This window comes from Dendrobium catenatum, unplaced genomic scaffold, assembly GCF_001605985.2.
Source record: "Dendrobium catenatum unplaced genomic scaffold, ASM160598v2 original_scaffold_197822, whole genome shotgun sequence".
NCBI lineage: Eukaryota > Viridiplantae > Streptophyta > Magnoliopsida > Asparagales > Orchidaceae > Dendrobium > Dendrobium catenatum.
This window is the reverse complement of record NW_021516239.1, coordinates 257,357-281,828: the sequence shown is the minus strand read 5'-3', so window position 1 is coordinate 281,828 and position 24,472 is coordinate 257,357. Positions and strand designations below refer to the sequence as shown.

The following is a 24,472-nucleotide window of genomic DNA, read 5'->3' as shown; positions in this document are numbered from 1 at the left end:
TTATTATTATTATTATATTACTTTATTGTTAATACCACCAGTTTTATTAATGACATTGTATTAATACCAAATACATGACATACTGAGCATGTGATTAAGATGCTAATTTGATACTGATAATATTTTATATAGCATGTGTATATCATTACATGGTTTTATTATATTGATATAATTCTAACAGTCTTTACCGATGTTTTGGATTTATCAATTTATATGATTTCTTTACTGATTGATAATATTATTACGATGTCTGTTTTATCGATTTGACACCCATATTAGTTTATTGATTTGTCCACTATACTACTTTACTGGCTTTTATTTCATACTATTTTACTATTTATAGATTTTATTATTACTGCATATGAGTTCTATTATTCATATACTGATTCTTAATCATATAAATCTTAATATAATTAATTGATAGATGACATGCATACTATCGTATTTTAAATTTGTGTATAGTTTTTTAGCAAACTATTGAACAATTTAGCTCATTAATTATAAATAATTTAAATTATTTTATGTCAGGGCGGAGGATCAGGTATAAGATTAATCATATCAGGTGGGAGCCCTCCAGGATTAGAGTCTAGTTCAAACTAATTTGACATGATTAGAATACATGTAACCTATTACATCTTGGTATTTGAACTCATTTGCATATGTTTGGGTGTATTTTGGTGTTTGGAAAAATGTTGCATATGTTCTAAAATAAGTCCCAAGGTTTGGAGTGAATTTTGATAAAATTTGAGAAATGTTACTATTTGAGAGCCCTAATATTGGATGTCCGGGTACTTCAGTGATGCTATAGTTCCAGGCACCAAATAGTGACATTGTAGTGTTATAGTTTAAGATTTTTGGATTTTAATTTGAACTAGCTCCACAACATTAGCCACTAATAATACTTCAAATATATTTTTAAATCATTATTTTATTCATTTTCGATTGCATGCAACCAGCTGGAGTACATAGAGAGTGAGAGGGTTTCTATAGAGAGAAACTCTATTTTTAGCTGCTTTAGGTCATTTTTAGGCGTCGATCTAATTGTGAAAGTTGTTCGTCTCGAGGTAGGTTACATTTTGCCTATCTCAATTTTACATAATTCAATATTTTGAGATCTTTTTGAGAAAATTTATATTTTTATTATAAAAAATGATAATAACTTTATATTGATAGAACTTTCACTGCAAAACTTTTTATAGGTTATAAATATTTTGATTACAAATATTTTGAATATTCTTTAGAAATTTTCCATTAGGTGTTTTGAAATTTATGCGTATTTTATTTAGTAGAAAAATAATATTGACTCTAAAAAATAATATTGTAACATGATTAAAGTCTAAAAATGATGTTTTACACAATTTTTAGTAATTTGGCTATTTTTTGAAAATATAAATTTTTCTGCTTTTCTAAACTGGATATTTTTGTTGTCAACTATTAAGACATTTTGTTAATTTTTGAGTTGAGTCTTGTTATGCTTTAATTAATGAAATACATAAAAAAATATGTATAATTGTGAAATAAATGTGAGATGATGTGATGTTATGTTATGCCAGCGCTAGTGGGCAACCGATGGAAGATTTTATTATATTGGCACAAATGGGCGACCGCAGTGGAATTCTATCATGTCGACGCTAGTGGGCAAATAATGTGAGACTTTATTATGCCGGTGTCAGTGGACAACTAAGGTGAGATTCTATTATACCGGTGCTACTGGGCGACCAATGTGAGATTCTATTATGCCACGCCAGTGAATGACTGAGGCAAGATTCTATTATGTCGGTGCTAGTGGGTGACTGACATGTGATTCTTTTATGCAGATGCTAGTGGGTGACTGAGGTGAAATTTTGTTATGCTGGTGCCAATGGACATTCAAGGTGGGATTCTATTATGTCGAAGCTAGTGTGCTACTGAGATGAGATTTTGATAATGAAGACATATGAAATTTGGGCTTGAAAGCCATTATGATAATCACTATGAAATATTTGCTTATAATTTAATCAATTTTAGTAAAATTCCCAAAGTTATTTAAATGCTCTAAAATGCTTATACGAAGCTCGATTTTAGCTTATATTTCAGCTTTAATTTTTATACAATACATCAATTTATTATTACAATATAATATTTTTCAGTCTTTTGGTTTTAGTTACTTATTTCTATTTTAGGTTATGATTGCTTATTGAGCAGTATTAGTTCATTGTTATGTTTGCTTCCATTTTCAGCCCAAGAAGAGGGTAAGGAGAGAACTGAATAGTTTTGAACAGTATGTCCCAATTTGTGCTAAAGGTATGGCTTTTGGTTTGGTTTGTTAGTTTTTACAAGCATGGCTTTTATTTTTGTTATTTTTTCTATTGCCAATTGCTATTGTAGATAGATCTGAGATTATATATGTATTTTTGGATGATATAATTGAAAATCATTTTGAGATTTTGTAATCTTCCACTTCATATTATATTTAATGGTGGCTCAGTGTAGTATATATTTTAAAAGTTTTATTTTAATACTTCTCAAACTAGATTTTGGGATTTATGTCTTCTCAAATTGGATTTTGGGATTTATGACTTCTCTAGCAAGTAGCTAGGAAAAATGGATTAGGCAAATTATTTTTGATATTTTATTATTTAAAAACCACTAATATGATATGGCATCAAGACACTCGACTCCCTAGTATCATTGCTCTCTTAGAGAATCTTCTAGATTTTCCTAAAATTTTTTCATTTGAGACTTCACGCCGTGATGGAGTCACCTGGCACCACAACGCACGCTCATTTTACCCCTCCACTCGAGAGCTCCATGCCGCAACGCTTATAGAGAAATTTTGATACTTGGAATTTCACCTTTCTATTCCAATTCTTGACTTATCCAAAGCTCCCTTAAACACTCTAAAACTTATAATAAGTAATCAAATTAAAATTGACAATTATTAACGAAAATTACTTAGGTTTTAGCTCTATGGATATTATATGGGACATGGGGGTAATGTTTTTGTAAAAAGAAAAATTAACCTAGCACTACGACACTCCAAACAATTGAAACACTAGATCAACCCAAATCATTTAAAAATGAATCAAACCCTAGAGCTTAGAGCTACTACACCCCCCAACCTAGCAGAGAAATTATTAGGTACGGAGTGCGGACGGGAGAACCGTCTGCACACTAGTATAAAACAGTGTTCGGTACCGTTCGGTACCACTCGGTACCGCTGGGTACCGCTCGGTACTCTGTGTCTGTGCAGACGGTTCTCACCCCGTCTGCACTCCGTACCTAATAATTTTTCCAACCTAGCATCACAGTACTCCCAAAGAAAAAAATTTAGAGTTCATGATTCATTCACATAGACCCTCGGGACATACTTCAAAACAAAATTCAAGCATTCACACACTCATAGAACACTTACAAATACGTGTAGGATATAAAAGTGCGGAAATTCCATTACAGCAATTTTACTGGATCACGTCAGAATAGGTGTAACATTGTAACAACAGATATTACATCCTCTCTCTTCTTTTCCTCAACTCTTTTCCTTTCTCTTCTCTTCGTACTTCTTCTCTTGTCCTTGCCAAATGAGAAAGGTATGGGGATGAAAGAAGTGGTTTAGATATTTATATAAAATTATGAAAAGATCGCTATTCTCCAAATAATTCTCATTGTTTGAACACTTCTTCTAACCTCAGCCCTCTGTGCCATAACACTCTCAAGCACTACTCAGTAAATAGAGAAGGCGAATGGCCAATGCTACAATGCCTCCAAGGACTTCAATTCTTCTTTTATTATACGAGAAATTATTGTGTATGCAATCCGAACGTGTTCGGATGTGCGTACACACTGCTTATTTTGTTGCGTATTTTTTTATACATAATTTTTTCGTGGCAAAATAAGTAGCAAATAAATAATACTCACTAAATACACAAAAAATACGTAGAAAAAATTATGTATCAAAAAATACACAACAAAATAAGCAGTGTGTACGCACATCCGAACACGTTCGGATTGCGTATACAATAATTTCTCTTATTATACAGAGGTCTTAGCGCAATGATGCTCCATACATTTGTGCCACAGCACCCTCAATGGCAAATCCATCATTATCAAATTTTTGATCTAAATTAAATTTATAGGTCTCTTTTTAAATCTTCTAAATATCAAATAAGTTAATCATATTTATAATTTTTATCAGGTTTTATATGTATATTCTAATTACTGTACATGTGGGTGTTATAGTTAAAACCTTATTAAAAAAAATTATTTGGATAAGGATGAATTATGTTCTATTTAAATTTTAATTATATTTAATCGTTGTTCAAAATTTTTATATCATAAGCTCTCAGTCTTACTTAAATATTATTCAAATCAAATCTCAAGCACCGTCTCAAATATGTTCTCAATCTCAAGCGATATTCACTAAAAAGAGAAGGCAGCACAACATGACTTAGGGGGTGTCAATTTCGGGTCACGGGTCAAGTTTTGGTCGAATCTAGAACTGAATCGACACTATTCGGGTCAACCCGAACCCGACCCTTTTTTACAAATGGGTTGATTTTTCGGATCGAACCCATCCCGCTTCGGATTTGGGTCAACCCGGTTCGACCTGTAGACACAACAGAGCCGGGTTGGCAGCAGCGGTGTGCAGACAACAGCGGAAGCCAGCGGAAACGGATCGATAATCGACTATAAGAGGAGGGGACGGTTGGCAGGTAGGTCAGCGGTTAGCGCGACAGGCAGGTCTGGGACGTGACACTGGCCTCGGGACGCCACACGAGGCTTCAGGACTTGAGCGGGAAGGCTAGGTAGCTCCTGTCAGGCGCGGTTAGCACGGACATGTCCGGTCGATGCGGGTCATTCCGGATCAATCTCAGGTTTCTGGGTCAACCCAAACCCGATTCAATTTTTAAAACGGTTCGAAAATCATAACCCGAATCCGACCCGGTTCTGGCTCAGGTCAACGTGAACCCGAAATTTTCGTGTCGAATTTTCGGGTTGTGATAAATATTGACACCCATAACAACACCCCTTAGGACTTCAATTCTTTTTTTTTTTTTTATACAAAGAGCTTAGCGTCACATCGCTCCTCAAATTAGCGCTTCAAAGCCCTCAAAGGCAAATATGTTACTATCAAATATTCATTCTAAATTAAATTTTTGAGTCTCTTTTTAAATCTTCTTAAACATCAAATAAGCCATTTATATTTTAAAAAAAAGCCATTCATATTTATATTTCTTATCAGATCCTTTTCCTATCCAGGCTAACATTTATTAGAATTACAGTACATGTGGGTGTTACATTTAAAACCTTATTGAATTTTTTTTTGAATAAAAATTTTTTTTTGAATAAAAATGGTTTATGTTTAATTTAAATTTGAATAATATTTGATATTTGATTTAAATTTTTATTCCATACATTCTCAATCTTACTCAAATATTATTCTAATAAAAATTTATTATAGTGGACTTAAAAAAAGAGTTTGTAGTCCATAGTGGAGATATTTTAGCTCGAACATAAATAAATAATTAAAGAAATTAGTAAAAACATATCAATAATTTTTTTTTATTTGAGCCCTCATATAATATTATATATTTTCCGCAAGTATATTCACAAAACGCATTAGATTATCTATAATTAAATAAAAGAAAATAAAAATAATTATTTTTATTTCAGAATAAATTATTTTAAGTTCTTGTACTAGATCATAAATTATGTATATTATCACTACAGTTTTGAATATATTTATTAAAATAATGCATCAGATTTAAAGTTTGGATATAAATCTTAGCCCTGATCAATGATAAACTTTTTGCCAAACCTTTATTTATTGTAAACTCTGAATAACTTTTAAAAAAGTTAAATATGTTTGATCCTTTATTTTATTTTTTAGAATAATTATTTATGTAATACTTATATTATTTATATTTATAAAATGAATTTCTAATTAGCTTAATTTTCAATAATATTGATACTTCATCGAAAATCATCTTGATCAAACACGAATCTTGATTCATATTTAAATTAAAAAGACATCATTTATAATTGATGATAAGCAATGTTTAAATTATTTCAGCTGAATAAGGCCTCATAACTTCTTTTTTTCTTGAATTTTTTCTGTAAAAATTCAAGTTTTATTTGAGACAGCTTTCTTACTACTTCTTTAAGCAATTTTTTAGTACATAAATTTTAATTTTTGTGCTAAAAAATTGATTTAAAAAGTAATAAAAAAGCCTTCAGAAACAAATCCTCTTAAAAATATTGCACTCTTGTCTTATCTATGTGTGCTGGGTCTTCATGTAAAATTTTGACGTTAAACTTTATATATCCCTAATGCCATGAGTATTTTAAATTTCAATATCATATAAATTCCAATGCTTATAATAAAGTTTTATCATATTTTTTTAGTTTTGATCAAAATTTTAATTATGTGATCATTTGATGATTTATAAATAATTATAAATTTGATGATATGTTATCTTAGTTATCTTATTTTATTTATTTATTTATTGTGATAGAAAAGTTTTGAGTGCCAAACAAACCCCTGCGGCTTATCAGAGAACTACACAGAAGAGACAGCCAAAGAGCAAGAACGAGAGAGAGGGGGGCGGGGCTTACCATTACTCGGCCACGGGAAGAAGAAGAGGTCCTCCGCTTGTTCCCGCATTCGAGTAAGGAGAACAATGTTCAAATGGCCCAGCATAGGCAATCGGGCACCGATCGATTTTCTGCTCGGAGCCAGATCGACGTTGCTATTGCTGGAGACCAGATCGGCCTCCGGATGCCACAAAAGATTGGCCGGATTCGCCGTGCCAAGCCTCAGCGCCACTTTTCCTACGCCGCAGTGGTCATCGGAGTGACTCTCCTCGTTGGCTTCTACCTCTCCATCCTCGCCTTCCACCGCCTATCCGGTTTTAGAGGTTCCCATTCTGTCCCCATCGTCGCCTATACGAAATCTTTTCTCCGAATATGATCTGAATTACCTGAAAACGATTATACAGAATTACCGAGTAGATTAAAGGACTACGGCGAAAAGAACAAATCCAAGCCTCGGCCGAGATTGGAGCGCACGATGGCTTTCAAGGAACTCAGATTTGGCCACTTAACCAACGGGAGTGGCCGGGATTCGAGAGACTGGGACAGGGACGACCGGAGGAGGGACGATGATTACAGTGAGGAGGAAGCCACTGGGAGGAAGTCGGGGAATGATTCCGGAAAGATCAAGCTTCCAGAGGAGGGTACGGCTGAGAGGGCACAAGGGAAAAGCGGGAGCGGGAGATTGTATAATGAAGGCGGGCGAAAGGAGTTGGATTCTTACAGGAAGAAATATGAGGATTCTTTGAATAATGGTGCGCGGGCAAGGGATGATGGTAGGATGGAGCAGGCTAATCCTTTTGACGAGTATGATGATGGCTTTGATGAGCAGGATGAACATGAAGATTTGCGCGATGAGGGGGAGCACTGGGCTCATTCAAGCGACAGTGAAGTAGTTTCTGGTGGTGCTGGTGATGAAATCGGGAGGTGGAGCGATGCTGGTGGAGTTAGAAAAGGTGCATTGTCGAATTCAAATGTGAAAGCTTTTGGTGAGGTTTCAAGCAATGTTGGTCGGCAGTCTCAAATGGAGGGTGGTGATGGTGTTGGGGGTGCAGGCAGGGAATCTAGTTCTGGTTCAGGGAAGAAAGTTGAATTGAAAAGAAAGCCTAAACACCACAAGTCTTCTCGTAAGTAACTTGAATCTCTTTTTCTTTTGGCCTTCAATTTTATATTGTTGTATTTGGTGGAAATAATCCCACAAAATGATTGGGTCCATGAATTCATGTGGGTTTTGTATGTCTAGAACTTTCACCAAATGAACTTCTTACTTAATTCTTGATGGAGGATTCATGGAACCAACCACAAATAATTGGATGGGAAATACGTTTTATCAACTGTAGCTATAACCAATCGAGGTGTGGTTGTGGAACACAACTTGATTCCTAGTGCTCAGTTGAATTTATCCTGGATCCTTGACCCTTTGGGGCTCAATTATATGCTTGAGCTTGTTTGTAACTCCATGTGCTCAGTTTATTATCATTAGAGCATGTGGAGATTGAGTAGATTGGTTTTTTGAGAGTAAGTTGAGATGAGGATTTATAATGCCATTGTTGAGCAGGGGATGGTAGGGTTTTTCTATTTGCGCGGGGGGGGGGGGGGGGGGGGGGGGGGGGCGGTTGTGTGGTTGCAACAAATCAAACATTAATGTGTGTATGAAGATGATGGTGTTTCTTTAGTTATTATGGCCAACACAGTTATGAAGATAATGAAGGTTCTTTAGATTTTATATTCTACAAGCCTAAGTTCCATGTTTGAGTTAGAGATTGATTACAACAAATTGTATGAGCCACCATCTGCACCAATTGATTAAAACAGTAACATATAAATAGTTTTTACAAACCCAACCATCCAATAACAACAACAACAACAAGCCTTTTTCCCACTGCATGAGGTCGACTACATTAATTCTTTTTCTCCACTGTGTCATATCAAGAGTCAAATTCCCATTTAAATCTAATAAAAATGCCATTTTTAATACTTTATAACCAAGTCTTTTTAAGTATACCTCTACCTCTCGTAACGTAGGTCGGATCTAATTCATTTACTCTCCTAACAAAGTCATCAGACGGCTAACATTTTATGTGACCAAACCATCTAAGGTGACTCTAATTTATCTGCCACTGGAGATACTCCAATCTTTTCATGTATATACTTGTTTCACATTTTATCTCTAAGAGTAAAGCCACTCATCAACCTAAGCATCCTCATCTATGCAACACATAATTTTTTTCTTTTCTTTTAATGACTAATATTATGCATCATAAAGCATTACAAGTCTCATCATCATCTTATAAAAATTTCCCTTAATTTTAAGAGGTACTTTTCTATCACACAACATACCCAATGCATTCCTCCACTTTAACCATTCAACTTGAATTGTACTAATGATATTTCCATTTATTCATTTTTGCTTTGAACAATAAATCTGAGATATCTAAAATGTGCACTCTTTTTAATGACTTGATAACCCAATGTCACAAACCCAATAATTTAAACAACATAAATTATCCTTCGCTAACCGCTTGGTATCCATTACATAACTTATATATGCCTCACATTACAAGCAACTGAATTAATAAAAATAATATACTTTCTACTATCCTTGTTGTATATATATCTCTACAACTCTATTTCCATATGTGACACTCATTTTGTCATGGTATTAGTGCCCCTCATCTAGTTTTGCTACGATTCTTCTTCTTCTTGTTGGTAAAGAAAATGTCTCATCAATTGGGCAATCTTCCCCCTCCTTTATTCATAAGAGCTTTATTTCTTTCAAAATGGGCGGAGCTACCTTTCCCCTCCTCTCAAATTCCTAATGTAAAAATATGAAGCACATAATTAATTCCCAACTCACAAATGATAAATATCCCATGTGGAGATCCCAATTACTCAAAATAGTTGAAGAATAGGCTTTGAAGGGTTCCTAGATCACTCCACTATCTACCTTAGCAAAACAACATCATACTCTGTAGGATAATTTTCTTCCAACCCTCTTTACAACACTTGGATGCCGATAGATCAAAACTTAGTTATATTGCTCTACTCCACCATAACGCCACCTATCATTCCTTACATTATGAATCTTGATTCTTACTAAGACATTTGGCTGACAATCGAATGGCATTTGCATTCCACCAATTGGCCACAAGTTATCTAACTAAAGAACGAGCTCCATCATATATTAATGAAAAACTACAATATAACCCAGTACTTGTCAAGAATTAAGTCTCTAGTAAACAAGATTGCCACTCTGGGCTCTCACATTGACAAAAAGGATATTATTCTCTATATACTCAATAAGCTCCCTTCATTATATTAAATCTTCAAAACATCAAATTAATACCAAATCACCCCTAGAAGACTCAATGATCTCTACTCTCTCATTTGCGGAGAGGAAATCAACATTGCTAATGACCCAGCTACAGAGCAACGCATGACTAGCTCTCCCATTGCTCTATGTACCTATCATGGACAAAGATCTAGCTTCTTCTCTCTTGGGAAAGGGAGAAGCTTATATGACTAAAATAGATGCGACAACCCTCCACATCAGCAAAACAAGGGCAATAAACATCAAATAAGTCATCTCATTTGCCAAAATTTGCAGCAAATCTAGGCACTTTGGTTTCAATTCTTGGCATCGTTCGAACCTCAACTAACCGCAACCTTCTTCCCAGTTAGCTCCTAAAGCTCTCAGGACTACTCTCAAGAACTTGTTCTCCGATTGGCATCTTGATTCGATAGTTACCTCCCATCTTACTTCAAATCTAGGTCTTCTTTAGCACCCTTAACCCTATCAAGGCTTCAATCAAGTTTTGATGGGCATGGAACCTCACTTCTTACCGTCAACACTGGACATGGCTTACTTCCTACTCCTCTTGATAAGCTTCTCTTATTGAATCACGTTAACCTTCATGTTCACTCTCATAATCTATAGTATACTATACTTTTGCTATTGACAATTACCTTTTTTTTATGCTCTCGACTATCACATCAAAAGCTTGAATATAAAACAAATCATCATTTAGGGCCCCTGCCATAATGGCCTATTTCCCATACCATCCAACTGATTAACACTTGTCATCATTGACTTTTTCATCACACACTTCTCTCCAAATATCTTATGTAGTCATATTTGTGACCCCAATGCCACCGTACTTTTGATTTTCTCTATCCAACATCAATCCCTTCATATTCCTTAAGTTTTATTCTCAACAATGCTTGAAACTTAACCAGGGGTAATTGATTTCTCGTTTACAAAGTTTAATAGCTATCTTTTTACATATCTTCACAAGCTATTAGAACTAATTCACTTTGATGTATGAGGAACTTTTGTAGTTATTTTTGTGAATGGCTATAAATATTTTTTCATTTATTAATAATTCCTCTCGGTCATGCTATATATTTTTCATGTTTACCAAAATGCTACGCGTAAAGTTATTCTTATTAAAAAAAAAAGGTTAAGAAGAAATTCAATACTCCCATAAAAATTTTACGCTCTGACGGTGGTAGTGAATACATTAACCATACTCTTCAAAATTACCTTGGTATTGATGACATTGTCCACCAATATAGTTGTCCATATACTCCTGCGCAAAACAACCTTGTTGAGCCTAAACACTATTATCTTAATGAAATCACCTGCACCTTGTTGCATGAAACTCATCTGCCATGTAACCTCTGGGTTGAGGCTTTATGATAGGAAACATTTATAGATCTCAAGTATTTTCTATCAATTTTCGAAAAATAGCAAGAGTTCTCCACAAAAATCCACGCAAAACCACAAAACAATAGATTATTTGTATTGTTTGATGAAGGGAAATGGAAAATACCAAGATACAATTGATCCTCTATTCGAGAGGAGGATCTTTCTCTCTCAAATCTCAAGACGCTGCTAGAGCTCAAAGATACTAAGAGATCTCAAATTTCAGCCAAATTCAAGATGCTCTAACACTAGGAAAATAAACTATTTAATGCATACAAATCAAAAGGAAATCCCTAAACAGTCCCTACATTCAAATTTCCCTCCTAATTCCCTAAAAAATCCTTCCTAAATAGCTCAAGCACGCCGTGCGTGCATTCAGTGTGTACAGGAGCTGGAAAAGTCCGCCTCTGTTCGCGTAATCCGGTCCCGTCGGACCGGTTGAACCTGTCCAATGGACCTGGCTAACAATTCTCCCCTCTCAAAAATCTACCTTGTCCGTAAGGTGGAAAGACGACACCTTCCTCCATTTCTTCTTCATCACAAATGGTAAGAACCAGAAGAGTTCGGTCCTTACACCTGTGCCCAGGCTTATACCTCTTGTCACATCTGAAATAGACCCACTGCGCCCTTTTCCCCTGTAATCATGTTTCTGTGAGCTTCTTGAAGTTGTCCCCCAGGTTTTTCTCTGGCTGTCTTCTTTTTTGAAGTCTCCGTAAGAGTACTCGGTGTTGGCTCCTTGCTTGCCAAAAAGGTTGTGGCCATCCTGTACGAACTTCCTGAATTACTACATCATGTTTCTTTTTCCAGGTGCTTCTGATTCTCCACCAACTGAGCTAGCTGCATAGATGATCCCAAGTCTTGCAGTCTCCTCACTCAGACTACTGTGCGGATCTTTGATTTCAACCCCTTCATAAAGTTTTCCTATAGTACAGTCTCTGGAAGCCGATCCAATCGACTGGTAAGGTACTCAAATTGCTCACGGTACTCCATCGCTGTTCCCTCCTGCATTAAAGCAAAGAACTGCTTGTAGAAGTCCCCTCCCCTGCTAGTTTGGAAATGTTCCAACATGTAGTCCTTAAAACTCCCTCCAGGTCCTTATCGGTCACCTCGTATCCCTCCATTGGTATCATGCTAAAGCTTTCCCTTCCAAGCATATCCCGGCTGTTGTCAGCTTCTCGTCCTCCGTCAACCTATTGACAGTAAAGTACCTTTCCACCCTGTAGATCCACCCATGTGCATCATCTCCCTTAAACATAGACATCTTTAGTTTTCGCACCCTCAAATCTAGGGATGTCAATTTTTGACACGACCCGAAACCCGACCCGAACCCGACCCGGAAAAATCCGGGTTCGGGTCAACCCGAACCCGAATCGGGTCGGGTTCAGGTTGAACAAATCAACCCGTTTTAAAAATCGGGTCGGGTTCGGGTTGACCTAGCAACCCGAAATTGACCCGAAAGTGACACGAAAACTCATATTTGACCTGAAAACCCGAGATCGACTCGTTTTTGACCCGATTTTGACTCGATTTTGACCCGAAAATCAAATATTGACCCGAAAATTAGCAATTTTAGATCAAATTCGGGTCATTCGTGGGGTCGAGTTGACTCGGACCCGAATCGGGTCGGGTTCGGGTCAGGAAATCTGACCCGTTTTTAAAAACGGGTCGGGTTCGGGTTGACCCGAACAGTGCCGGGTCAGTTTTGGGTTCGACCCGAAACCGACCCGTTGACCCGAATTGACACCCCTACTCAAATCGCCTTCATTCCCTCTGTTCCCTTCATATTTTTCTTTCCCCAAACGGGTGGTTTCTCCCAAGTGTCCCAATCATCTCTTCTACGTTCATACCCAAACCTTTCATCGCAAACCCACCTCCTCCCTTCAAATTTAACACCCCTTCAATCATATTCAACTCCTATCCTTTCAAATTTGACACCTCTTCGATCATAATCAAGTCATCGTCTTTCCAATTCAACCTCTCTTTTTTCAAATTCAACATCCCTCCACTCATGCCCAACCCTCTCACGTCTCTCCTCATACCATCTATCGGACTCCTTCATAGGAATAGGTCCTAGGGGAGGCATGTTTTCTATTTTCTTCAAAATCTCCACCTTTTGATCTTCCTTTTGTTTGATTTGCTTCGGATTTTCCCCACTTCCGTGGCTGTGGGCACCTTCCCTCACCTCCGACGGCGATATCTTGGTTTGGCTCTCAAGCACTTTCTTCAAAATCTCCTCCAGGATGGAAAATTTCGTATCAAACTTATCATGGATGACTAAAACATCTTTTTTTAAATCTGAAACTTGAGTTTGAAGATTTGAAATTTCATATTTCATTTGTCCAATCTCCACTTCGAGGCGTTCCTCCAATGCATCCATTTTCTTGGCCGCCATTGATGCCCGGATTTGTGTAGAAATAAAAATATGGACTCCGACCTTCAAAAACAACAGCTTTTTCTTCGAAATCCAAAAAACTGCCGTTAAAATTAACCTAAACAACCCACCAAAGGTCCCAAAAACTGCTCTGATACCAATTTGATAGGAAACATTTGTAGATCTCAAGTATTTCCTATCAATCTTCGGAAAATAACGAGTGTTCTCCACAAAAATCCACACAAAATCACGAAACAGTAGATAATTTGTATTATTTGATGAAAGGGAAACTGAAAATACCAAGATACAATTGATCCTCTATTCGAGAGGAGGATATTTCTCTCCCAAAGACGCCGCTTGAACCCAAAGATATTAAGAGATCTCAAATTTCTACCAAATTCAAGATGCCTTAACCCTAGGAAAATAAACTATTTAATGCATAAAAATCAAAAGGAAATCCCTAAACAGTCCCTACATTCAAATTTCCCTCCTAACTCCCTCAAAAATCCTTCCTAAATAGTTCACGCACGCAGTGCGTGTGTTCGGCGCGTACAGGAGGCGGAAAAGACCTCCACCTCTGTTCATGTAAGCCGGTCTCGTCAGACCAGCTGGACCAGTCCAATGGAATGGTCTAATACTTTACTCACAACAATCAACTACATGCCTGTCATAGTCATAAATTTAAACTCTAATTATGAACTCCTATATCGCAAGCTATTAACTAATGCTCAACTTTGAGTATTTGGCCGCTCGTGCTTTCCCTGGCTTAAAATCCACTCTGGTCATAAATTTGCTCCACGCTCCACTTATCATACCTTCATTAGTTACTCTACACACCAACGCTACAAATGCCTTCACCCATCCTTTCGTAAAATAATAATTTCTCGTTATGTTTCCTTTAATGAAACCAACTATCCTTTCAAACAAAAATACTTCTCACCGATCACAACACCATAATTAACCATCCATACTCTCTCTCCTCTAACCCTCATACCCTCCTCTAATCTATCTTCACCACATCACTCTGCTACTATCCTATCAGAACGTGAATTTGCACCTTTCTTTGCTTTACCTCTCACATCCTTAGCCTTTGTTACATCCACTTCATGCAACATTGCCTCTTCACATTAACTTACCCCATCCATCAGTGGTCACCTCATGCTTAGAAGATCAAGCTATATGACATGCTCACTGGCGCCGAGCGATATCTCTAGCGTTCCACAACTTGTAACAACAAGGCACTTGCACAATTGTCCCCCCTCCACCCAATCAAATAATTTTTGGGTTGTTGGTGGACATACAAGGCCAAGCTACACTCAGATGGCTCTCTAGCTTGGCATAAAGATTGCCTCATGGCTCATGCATACATCCAAGAGGACGACATTGACTAGATCGATATATTTAGTCCCGTCACCAAAATGTCTATCATCTGAGTTCTTCTCTCCATTGCTTAACAACACAAATGGGGCATTCTTCAATTACGTTTCATTTCCTCATGGACAACTAAATGAGGCTGTGTACATGACAACCTCTCAGGTATGACTTACGATTTCTACTGCTGAAGAAAGTATCTATAGACTAAAATTGTGGTTTGCAAGTTTCTCAGGAGATCTACTAAAATAACGGTTTAATCCATCTTAGCTGTTCTCTCTTCATTCACTTACCACCGCAGGAACACTTGCAATGACTTCTCAATGGGAATAATACTGCCATCTCTGCTCTTCTTCAAAATTTCCACACCAAATTCAACATGATGAACCTCAGCTCAGTCTTTTTCTTCCGTGGCATCCACATAGCCAACACACCCTCTGGCTATTTCCTGAACGAAGAAAAAATGGGCATCATTGTTTGCGAACTGGTTCTCAACACGCTACCATTCCAATCATCATCCAACTGTGACTGCTACGCAGCCTTGTTTTCGCTTGAAAATCTACAGATTTTTATTACCTAGTTGTGCGTTCTTGTCAAAGTTGGCTAGTGAACCTTGGGATCATTTATTAGTTACTAGCTACCAAGCTCAAGCCTAGACTGTGGGTCAGTTAAAGAGCAGAATTTGGGTCATTTACAGAGCAGAATTCACACTAGCCTGAGATCTAGCTTGCTTCCCAATTGTAGTTTATGTAAGTCTTATGATTTGATTGGTAAAATCTTAGTCGTCTTGGTTAGGAGCTTTTCCTATTGAGTATGAGACTATGACTTTCTGCAGTTTAGTCTTAGTTAAAATCTGCTTTAACTGTGAACACAAGATATTCCTGGGGTATCCTGCAGAAAACTTGGAATTGTGCTAGAGTTCAGTTTAAGAGACTAGGTGAGCTAAGCTACATACAATTAGGAAGAGAAGTTGCACAACACCAATGAATCAAATGAACACAACAAACACCAAATTTTAGAGTTGACTTGGAGACCTATGACCACTATAGGTTGGAGAGAAAGAACATCCACTATGAGACAAGGAGGCTTACGACTTCTACAAAAGAGAAATCTCCTATAATGGAGCGAATAAAGAGGTGATTGCAGGAGAGAAGAGGAGGATAAGAAGCTCTCTAATAAAAGTGAAAAATGATGCTTCTAGGATCCAAAATGATTAAGGGACGCTAAATTGGTCTCCGCTTACATATAGCCATTGCTTGATAGGCGGATGAGTGGCAATTGTTGGGTGTTAAGCATTGTGGTCTATAAGAAGAAGACAAATGTTGGTGGATGTTCCAATAATGAGGTAATGAGTGGTAATTGACACGAGATTGTCACCAATCTTAGGCGACACTAATTGTTGTTAGGTGTTAATCATTCAAGATGATGTGCAATAGAAATTTACGAAATATATGAAAGAATGTTGGATGGCAAGGCTTGACACTGTTAGGACTAGTGGCTTATGACCTCAGGTGGCTGGACCCCATCCTGGGCAAATTGCCAAGCCAAGTTAGCCAGTCTGGTCGATTCTATTCAGGCTAGCATCATGCAGGAAAGTGAAAGGGCAATTGGACTTGTTTTCTAAGGCTGTGACATACAAATGGACAAGATGATTGTGGAATATGAGGTTTTTCAATTATCTCAGACGTCTTTGCATGCCTTAGATAGTTTAAGTAGTGTATAGAATAGGAGTTTGATATGATGTTATCGGAGTCCTACTAACAATGTAGTGTTAGCTCTTTATCTAATGGTGGTGATATGTATTTTATAGAAAAATAGAAATATGAAAAATTATTTTGAATTTTATTGTTTTCTTCCTGCATACAGATTGGAGGTATTTATAGATTCTATATGTGAAGAAAAGATAAATACAATTTACACAATAAATAAATAATCTAAAAAGGAGGGTGGGGGTGGTAAGATGAAGGGAGAGGAGTACATGGATTACAATCCAATGGTTAAGAGAGAAGATTAAGTGGCTTAGCTCCTTGATTTGTGTGCTCAATATACTATATTATGATTGGCTATATAGTGGGAACTACGACTTCCCTACCTAGGGTAGAAATTTAGCTTGTGCTGATGTAGGAAGGAAGAGGGGGTGGGTCCTGTGGTGTGAAATCCCATGGTCTTTAACATAATACCTCAAACTGAATGGTTTAAATCCACCATTCCACGTTTGAGTGTAATATTCTTGAATGTGAGGTTGCAAAGTTCTTTGATGAATGTATCAGTAAGTTGATTTTTTGTTGTTACATATAGAGTGCAAATCAACCTATTTTTTAATTTCTTTTTTTATGAAATATCCATCTCTACATGCTTGGTAAAATCATGTTGTTCTTGATTATGAGCAATGTTGATGGTAGATTTATCTTCACAATATATCTTTATTGGCTCTTCTCATTTCATTTTTATATCTTTAAAGATGAATTTAATCCATAGAAATTTGCAAATTCCTTAAGCAATTGGCCTAAATTCAGATTCAACTTTAGATCTTGAAATAATCGACTGTTGATTTGTTTCTTACTCATTGTTATGAGAAGTCTTCTAAAAAATGTTCAGTATACTGAAGTAGATCTTTTATCCACTAGTGATATTTCATAGCCAGCATCCGTATAACTGTTAATTGTAGAGCATCGTGTATTTTGTAGAGAATTTTTTTTTTCTCGGGACTTGATTTGATGTGTATGACTTTATAAGTAGCTTGAATATGATGCTCTTTTATTTTATGCATTAATTGATTGATGAGACTTACTACAAAATCAACTTCTGGACGGCTATTGATTAATTTTTAAACTATACTTTGCAAAATATTTTCATATATCTACTTTCGCTCCATCTATATCCATTTTTGATTCAATGGGAGTTTTATAAGGTCTACAATCAATCATTTATGTCTTTTTTAGTAGTTTCATGATATATTTTTGTTGAGAGAAATATTTCTTATTCTTATTAAGCTACTTCTATATATAATAGGTATTTGGGTTTGCCCAACTTACTGATTTTAAAATTTTTAGGAAGTTTTTTTCAAAGGGGCTCCTTTTATTATTTTCATCACATATAGCAATTATATTAGCAACATATATAATGTGAATTGAGATCCTATTATTAGTAGAGTGTTTTTTGAAAAGAATATGATCCCCTTGACTTTTTTTTTTGCATTCACCTTCAATCATGCCTTTTGTAAATTTGCCAAACTATATTATCAAGGATTGTTTAAGTCCATATAAATCTTTTTTTTTCTTTGCACACGTTGTTTGAAAATGAGCTATTAAACCCTGGTGGAGCATCTATATAGATTTATTCAACTTCTCTATGTAAGGAGACATTCATTACATCATGTTGTTGCATTGGTTATTGAAAATCAGTTGCTAGAGAAATTAGTTTTCGAATTATAGTCATTTTTGCAATATTAGCAAATGTTTCTTGAGAGTGAATTCTATAGGATTGATTATATTCTTGATAGTCAATTCTATAGAATGAAATTGTAGTTGATATTTTCTTGAAAAGCCTTATGTCAAGGTAAAAAAAAAATTATGAAAGGATGTGTATTAATAGATGGTATATTGGGGAATAGTGATGGATTGATAATTATTACCTGATAATAGTTTGAGTCTTAAGCTTGCTAGATAGTATGGTTGGGCTTATTCATTCTTGTGTAGACATGAAGGAGTACAATTGTACAATGCTTAGATTTGTTAGGATCTGTGTCATAGGCCTGTCCAGATAAAAGATAAATATTTCATTAATTTTTTTTTAATTGATAGTTCTTCTCGTCATTATGAGTTGAATGGAAAAACTTTGTTTTTTATTAAATGTGATATACTTTGAGGTAAGGAATTTTTGATGGTAGGATTTTAACACTTTTACCCATTTTGAATTGGGGAATACCCAATAACGATACATTTGAGGGCTTTGGGATCCAATTTACCCTTGTGTTATTTGTATATGGACTAGGCAATATATTCAAATATTTTTGGAGAATATCTTAAGAAGAGGTTATTTGTGGGAAAAAAATTACTAGATAGTTTGAAGGACTTTTTAAGTTAATCTCTCTTGAAAATATTATATTGATTATGTAAGTAGTAGTTAGGGCAGCTTCACCCTAGTATCCTGAAAAAAAAAATGTCTTGATGATGTCCAAAAGATGTATTTTTTCTTTTTGTTGCTCTAGTTTGTTGGTGAGTATCAAGACATAAAAATTAGTTAATGACATCCTCTTGATGAAAGAAATCAGATAATATATTATTTAAGTAATCATTAGCATTTGTCTAAATTATTTTCCTTATTGGTATTGAATTGATTTTAAATCATGGCAGTGAAAGTCGGAGGATGATACTGATATTATATATATATATATATATATATATCCATGTCATCCAAGTACATTCATCAATGAAATGACAAATCTAATAGTTACAGAAATATTGGGGATTATGAAAGGTTCTTAAATATTAAAATTGAATTAACACGAATGGTCTAGAAGATTCAAAATCACTTTATGAAGAAATAACATGATAATATTTTGTCATTTCACAATTCTCACAATAAAAAATTTCAATGTTTGTATTCATTAAAAGGAAATGAACTACATCTTGAAGAGTTTTAGAGGGATGCTTTAGCCTATAATGATGCTCCCTAATGATTTTAATATTGTGGGTGGAAATGAAGGAGCACGACAAGTAGTTTCTATTTTGAAAAAGTTATAGCTCATCCTCTTTTGTAGCTTGTCCAATCATCATCCCCATAGTGAGGTCCTGAAATAAATGATGATTATTAAAAAAAAGGTTATCTTCATATTGTGGCCCTTGGCGATTGTATGCAATAACAACAACAACATGAAGTCTTTATCCTACTAGGTGGGGTTGGTTACATGAATCATTTTTCTTCATTGTGTCATATTAAAAGTTAAATTCTAATTTAAATATAATAAAAAATATCATTTATAATACTTTCTAACTATAATTCTTTTTAGGTCTATCTCTACCTTTCTTGATATAGGCTCCCTTTAATACATTTATTCTCCTAACCAGGTCATCGGAAGGTTGACGTTTTATTTGACCAAACCATCTAAGGCTACTCTCTAATCTTTTCTACCACTAGAGCTACTCCAACCTTTTTCACATATAAACTTATTTCACATTCTGCCTCTAAGTGTAAAGCCATTCATCAACATGAGCATTCTCATCTCGAAAACTTTTAATTTTATGCTTCTCTTTTAATGGCCAACATTATGCACCATACAGAATTGTAGGTCTCACCACCATCTTATAGAATTTTACCTTAAGTTTGAGGGTACTTTTCATCCACTTCAACCATTCAACTTGAATTCTACGAATAATATCCCCATCTGTTTCATTATCACTTTGGACAATAAACTAGAGATATCAAAAACATGTACTCTTTTTAATGACTTGATTGCCCAAAGTCACAATCCTCCATAGATCTATTGCTACTAAAATTACACTCCATGTATTCAGTTTTAAATTTGCTCGAATGAAAAACCTTTAGACTTTAAGGTTGGCCTCCATAATTGAAGTTTTCTTTCAACTCCCTTTTTAGTCTTATCAAATATCAACAAGAAGATATCATTAGGAAGAAGCATAGACCAGGGCACATCCTCTTACAGATGTCTCGTGAGAACATCCATGATTAAAGCAAAAGGATATGGGCTTAAAGCTGCCCCTTGATGTAATCCAACTAAAATAGGAAAATATTTTGTCAAATCACCTTGTGTTTGAATACAAGTAACATCTCCTGTAATGACTTGGATATAAGCATTATTAAATTTTTTTCTATTCAAGAACTTTCCAGAGCACTTATTTTGGAACTTTATCATATGCTTTCTCTAAATTAAAAAATATTATATGTAGATCCTTCTTATTCTCTTTATACTTCTCCAACAAACCTCTTAATAAATGTATAGCTTTCATTGTAGACCTACCCGACATGAATCTAAATTGGTTTTGAGAAATATTAGTATCACATCATAACCTATGCTAAAATATTCTTTTCCATTGTTTTAATGTATGACACATTAACTTATATCTATACTTCTCAAACTCTTGTGCGTCACCTTTATTTTTAAAAGCAGAAATCAACATATTCCTCCACTCATCTGATATCTTTTTAGTCTTCAAAATAATATTAAAAAAATTAGTAAACCAAGAAATTCCTTTATCTCCTACAAGGTTGTGAAAACCGGACCGGACAACGAACCGAAAGAGAGAGAGGTTCACCGTTCGATTGGTTGAACCGGGGTTGAACCAGATGACGTAATAAATAATAATATTATTAAAAATTAATAAAATAAAAAACATATAATATAAGTATATGAGCATTTAATTATATTTATAAAATTTTAAAATATATAATAAAATTTTATACATATAAATATCATTTAAGAATAATATATTTATAAAGAATAATACTTAATATAATATATACATTTATAATATAAAAATTTATGATCATTAATATAATAAAATATTAAATATTATGACCATTTTAATAATATTTATAAATTTAAAAATATATATAATACAAAACTATACATATAAATATCATTTAAAAATAAATATATTTTTATATTTATAATTAAATTATTTTATAAGAATTATTTAATATAATATATAAATTTATAATATTAATATTTTATAATATAATAATTATAATATATATTATAGTAAATTATAATACATATTATCAATTTGTAGCCCAACTAAAGTAAAATTTGAAAGCGCAACTAGCCAAATAAGCCAAATTCATATTCCTTAAACTATTCCAATTAAGGGCAAACTTTTCTAGTCCCACATCATAGGGGGAGTTTGATGATGTTTCCTTGAACCCTTTATAAAGTGAGAAGTACACTCTTTTTGCAAAACAAATTATGTAAGATAACTTGTATGCATCATGGTGAAATTAATCATCATATTTAATAAAAATATTTTAAAAAGTTTTAAAAAATTTAATAAACTAAAATATATTTTTTAAATTTTAATTAAAACTAAAATAAAATATTTTTATAAACCGGCCGGTTCTTTCCAACCCGGACCGGTTCAACGGTTCACCGGTTGAACCGCCGGTTCAATCCGGTTTGATTAGGTTTGTTGCAGAGCCGGTTCTGAAGCTTTATCGGACCAGCCACTAGACCGGTTCACGATTGAACCGGCCAGTCCGGTCTGGTCCGGTTTTCAAAACAATGATCTCCTAAGCATTTTCACTTCTCTATTGGAATATTATCAGGTCCAACTGCTTTTCCACACTTTATTTTTTTAACTTCTTTAACTTCGGTTTTACAAATACGGTAATAAAAACAAAAATATTTATTTTCATTTAGTGTGCTAAGATTTCTAAAGTCAATCGTATTCTTAAAATCTTCATTGAAAAGTTTATTTAAATCTCTCATCCACCTATCTATTTGATCATCATTCTTAATGCACTTCACTTTAACTAGATTCTTACTTCTCCTATCTCTTTGCTTGGCTAACTTATAAATACATCTTTCGCCCTTCTTACTATCTAATCTATTTTTGGATCCATAAAAAATGATAGCAATATGAGAAATATTTAAACATTACCAATGGTAAACATGAGAGAATTTAAAATATTTTCTTGATATGCAATAGTTTTGGAATCATCAGCCATTTTTTTCTTTTACTTGGACAAGGTTTGTATGCGTAAAAGAAAATATGAATTGCTTTATTTACTTGCTCCTAAATTCCCTAACTTTTTTTTTATTACTAAGACAAGGTCTGTATGATTCATAATAGTTGACTTGGGAAAGAAAGTCAAATAAACATGGCATAATGAAGAAAATAAAGAATATTGACAAGAAATTAGGAAAAAAAATAACAAAGCTTAGAAGAAGAAATTCTAACCTCGCTTTGATACCATATAGAGAAGCAGAAATATAAAAAATAATAATTTTATTGTTTACTTTTTGTACATAGATTGGAGATATTTTTAGGCTCCTTTAAGGATATTACATATGGGAAAAAGAAATGTAATTTACCCAAAATAAATAAATTTTGAACAAAAAACTTTTTTTTTTTGGGGGGGGGAAAACTTTTTTTTTTTTTGGGGGGGGGGGGTGGTGGTGGGTAGGAGCAAATGGATTACAATCCTACAATTAAAAGCTATGATGCACCGACACGGACACGGCGGCATGGACACGGCATGACACGGACACGGGACACGACAATTTTTAAAAATATAGGACACGGGTGCGGCATGGACACGACATAATAAATTTTTAATATAATATATAGAAATTAAGTTGACATTATAGTAAAAATGAGAAGCAATCAACTGCGACGTAGTAATCTTATGACACATTTTTATTCCATGGCCAGAAATTTTAAGTAGATGGGCCTTCACTCTAGAATAAGATCCTTTGTAGTTGCCACCATAATAATTGCATTTGAATGACACATTCCCTCCTCCTTCAAATATTTTTCCTAATTTTGTAACATTAATTCATAACAGCTTATCAGTTTCTACAGATGGCTCTTTTGAACCTTCACCTAATCCACTCCCGCCAGCAGCAGAGCTGATTTTGCTAACAAACCAATCATACATATACATAAAATTAAATTGATATGAAGTGAAATCAAAATATCCCAATAATAAGACAACATGAATACAACAATATATCGGTCTGCCGGGGGTCCAAGGGGGCGCTGCCCCCTGGCGGGGTTTGACCTGTCCGGTCAGGTCGCGGGGTCAAGGGGCAGCGCCCTTGCGGGGGTTTCCGGGGGTAAGTTGTTTGTTTTAAAGTTCGTAAGTTATTTGTATGGGAAGATACCGAGTGGTACCGAGCATGTACCTAGCAGTACCGAGCATGTACCTAGCGGTACCGAGCATATATTGAGCAGTACCGAGTATGTACCTAGCGGTACCGAGCATATATTGAGCAGTACCGAGTATGTACCTAGCGGTACCGAGCATATATTGAGCAGTACCGAGTATGTACCTAGCGGTACCGAGCATATATTGAGCAGTACCGAGCATGTACCTAGCGGTACCGAGCATATATTGAGCAGTACCGAGTATGTACCTAGCGGTACCGAGCATATATTGAGCGGTAACGAGCATGTACTGAGCGGTATCGAGCATGTACTGAGCGGTACCGAGCATGTACCTAGCGATAGCTCATTTAATAACCGAACAAGCATGTCCGATTTTAATTTTAATTTTTTAAATTGCGACACTCCAATGCCGTGTCGGATACGTGTCCATGCCGTGTCCGACGTGCGTCCGTGTCCGACACTGCATACCCTCTTTAAGCGGAGTGTCGGTGCATCATAGATTAAAAGGGATAAGATCCAATGGCTGAGCTCCTAAATCCGCGTGCTCAGTAGATTATACTATGATTGGCCACATATTGGCATCCACAACTCCTCTACCTAAGGCTGAAA

The 24,472-nt window shown here is 35.2% G+C and overlaps 1 protein-coding gene across 1 annotated transcript in view; it reads left to right on the top strand.

Moving 5' to 3' along the window:
- Window positions 1-6,504: 6,504 nt before the first annotated feature.
- Window positions 6,505-24,472, top strand: part of LOC110111206 — a 34,466-nt gene continuing 16,498 nt past the window's right edge. The window contains exons 1-2 of the mRNA XM_020842979.2: window positions 6,505-6,896; window positions 6,978-7,697. Of these exons, the coding sequence (XP_020698638.1) occupies window positions 6,668-6,896; window positions 6,978-7,697 (949 nt within the window). The 5' untranslated portion in view covers window positions 6,505-6,667. The remainder of the gene's footprint in view (window positions 6,897-6,977; window positions 7,698-24,472) is intronic.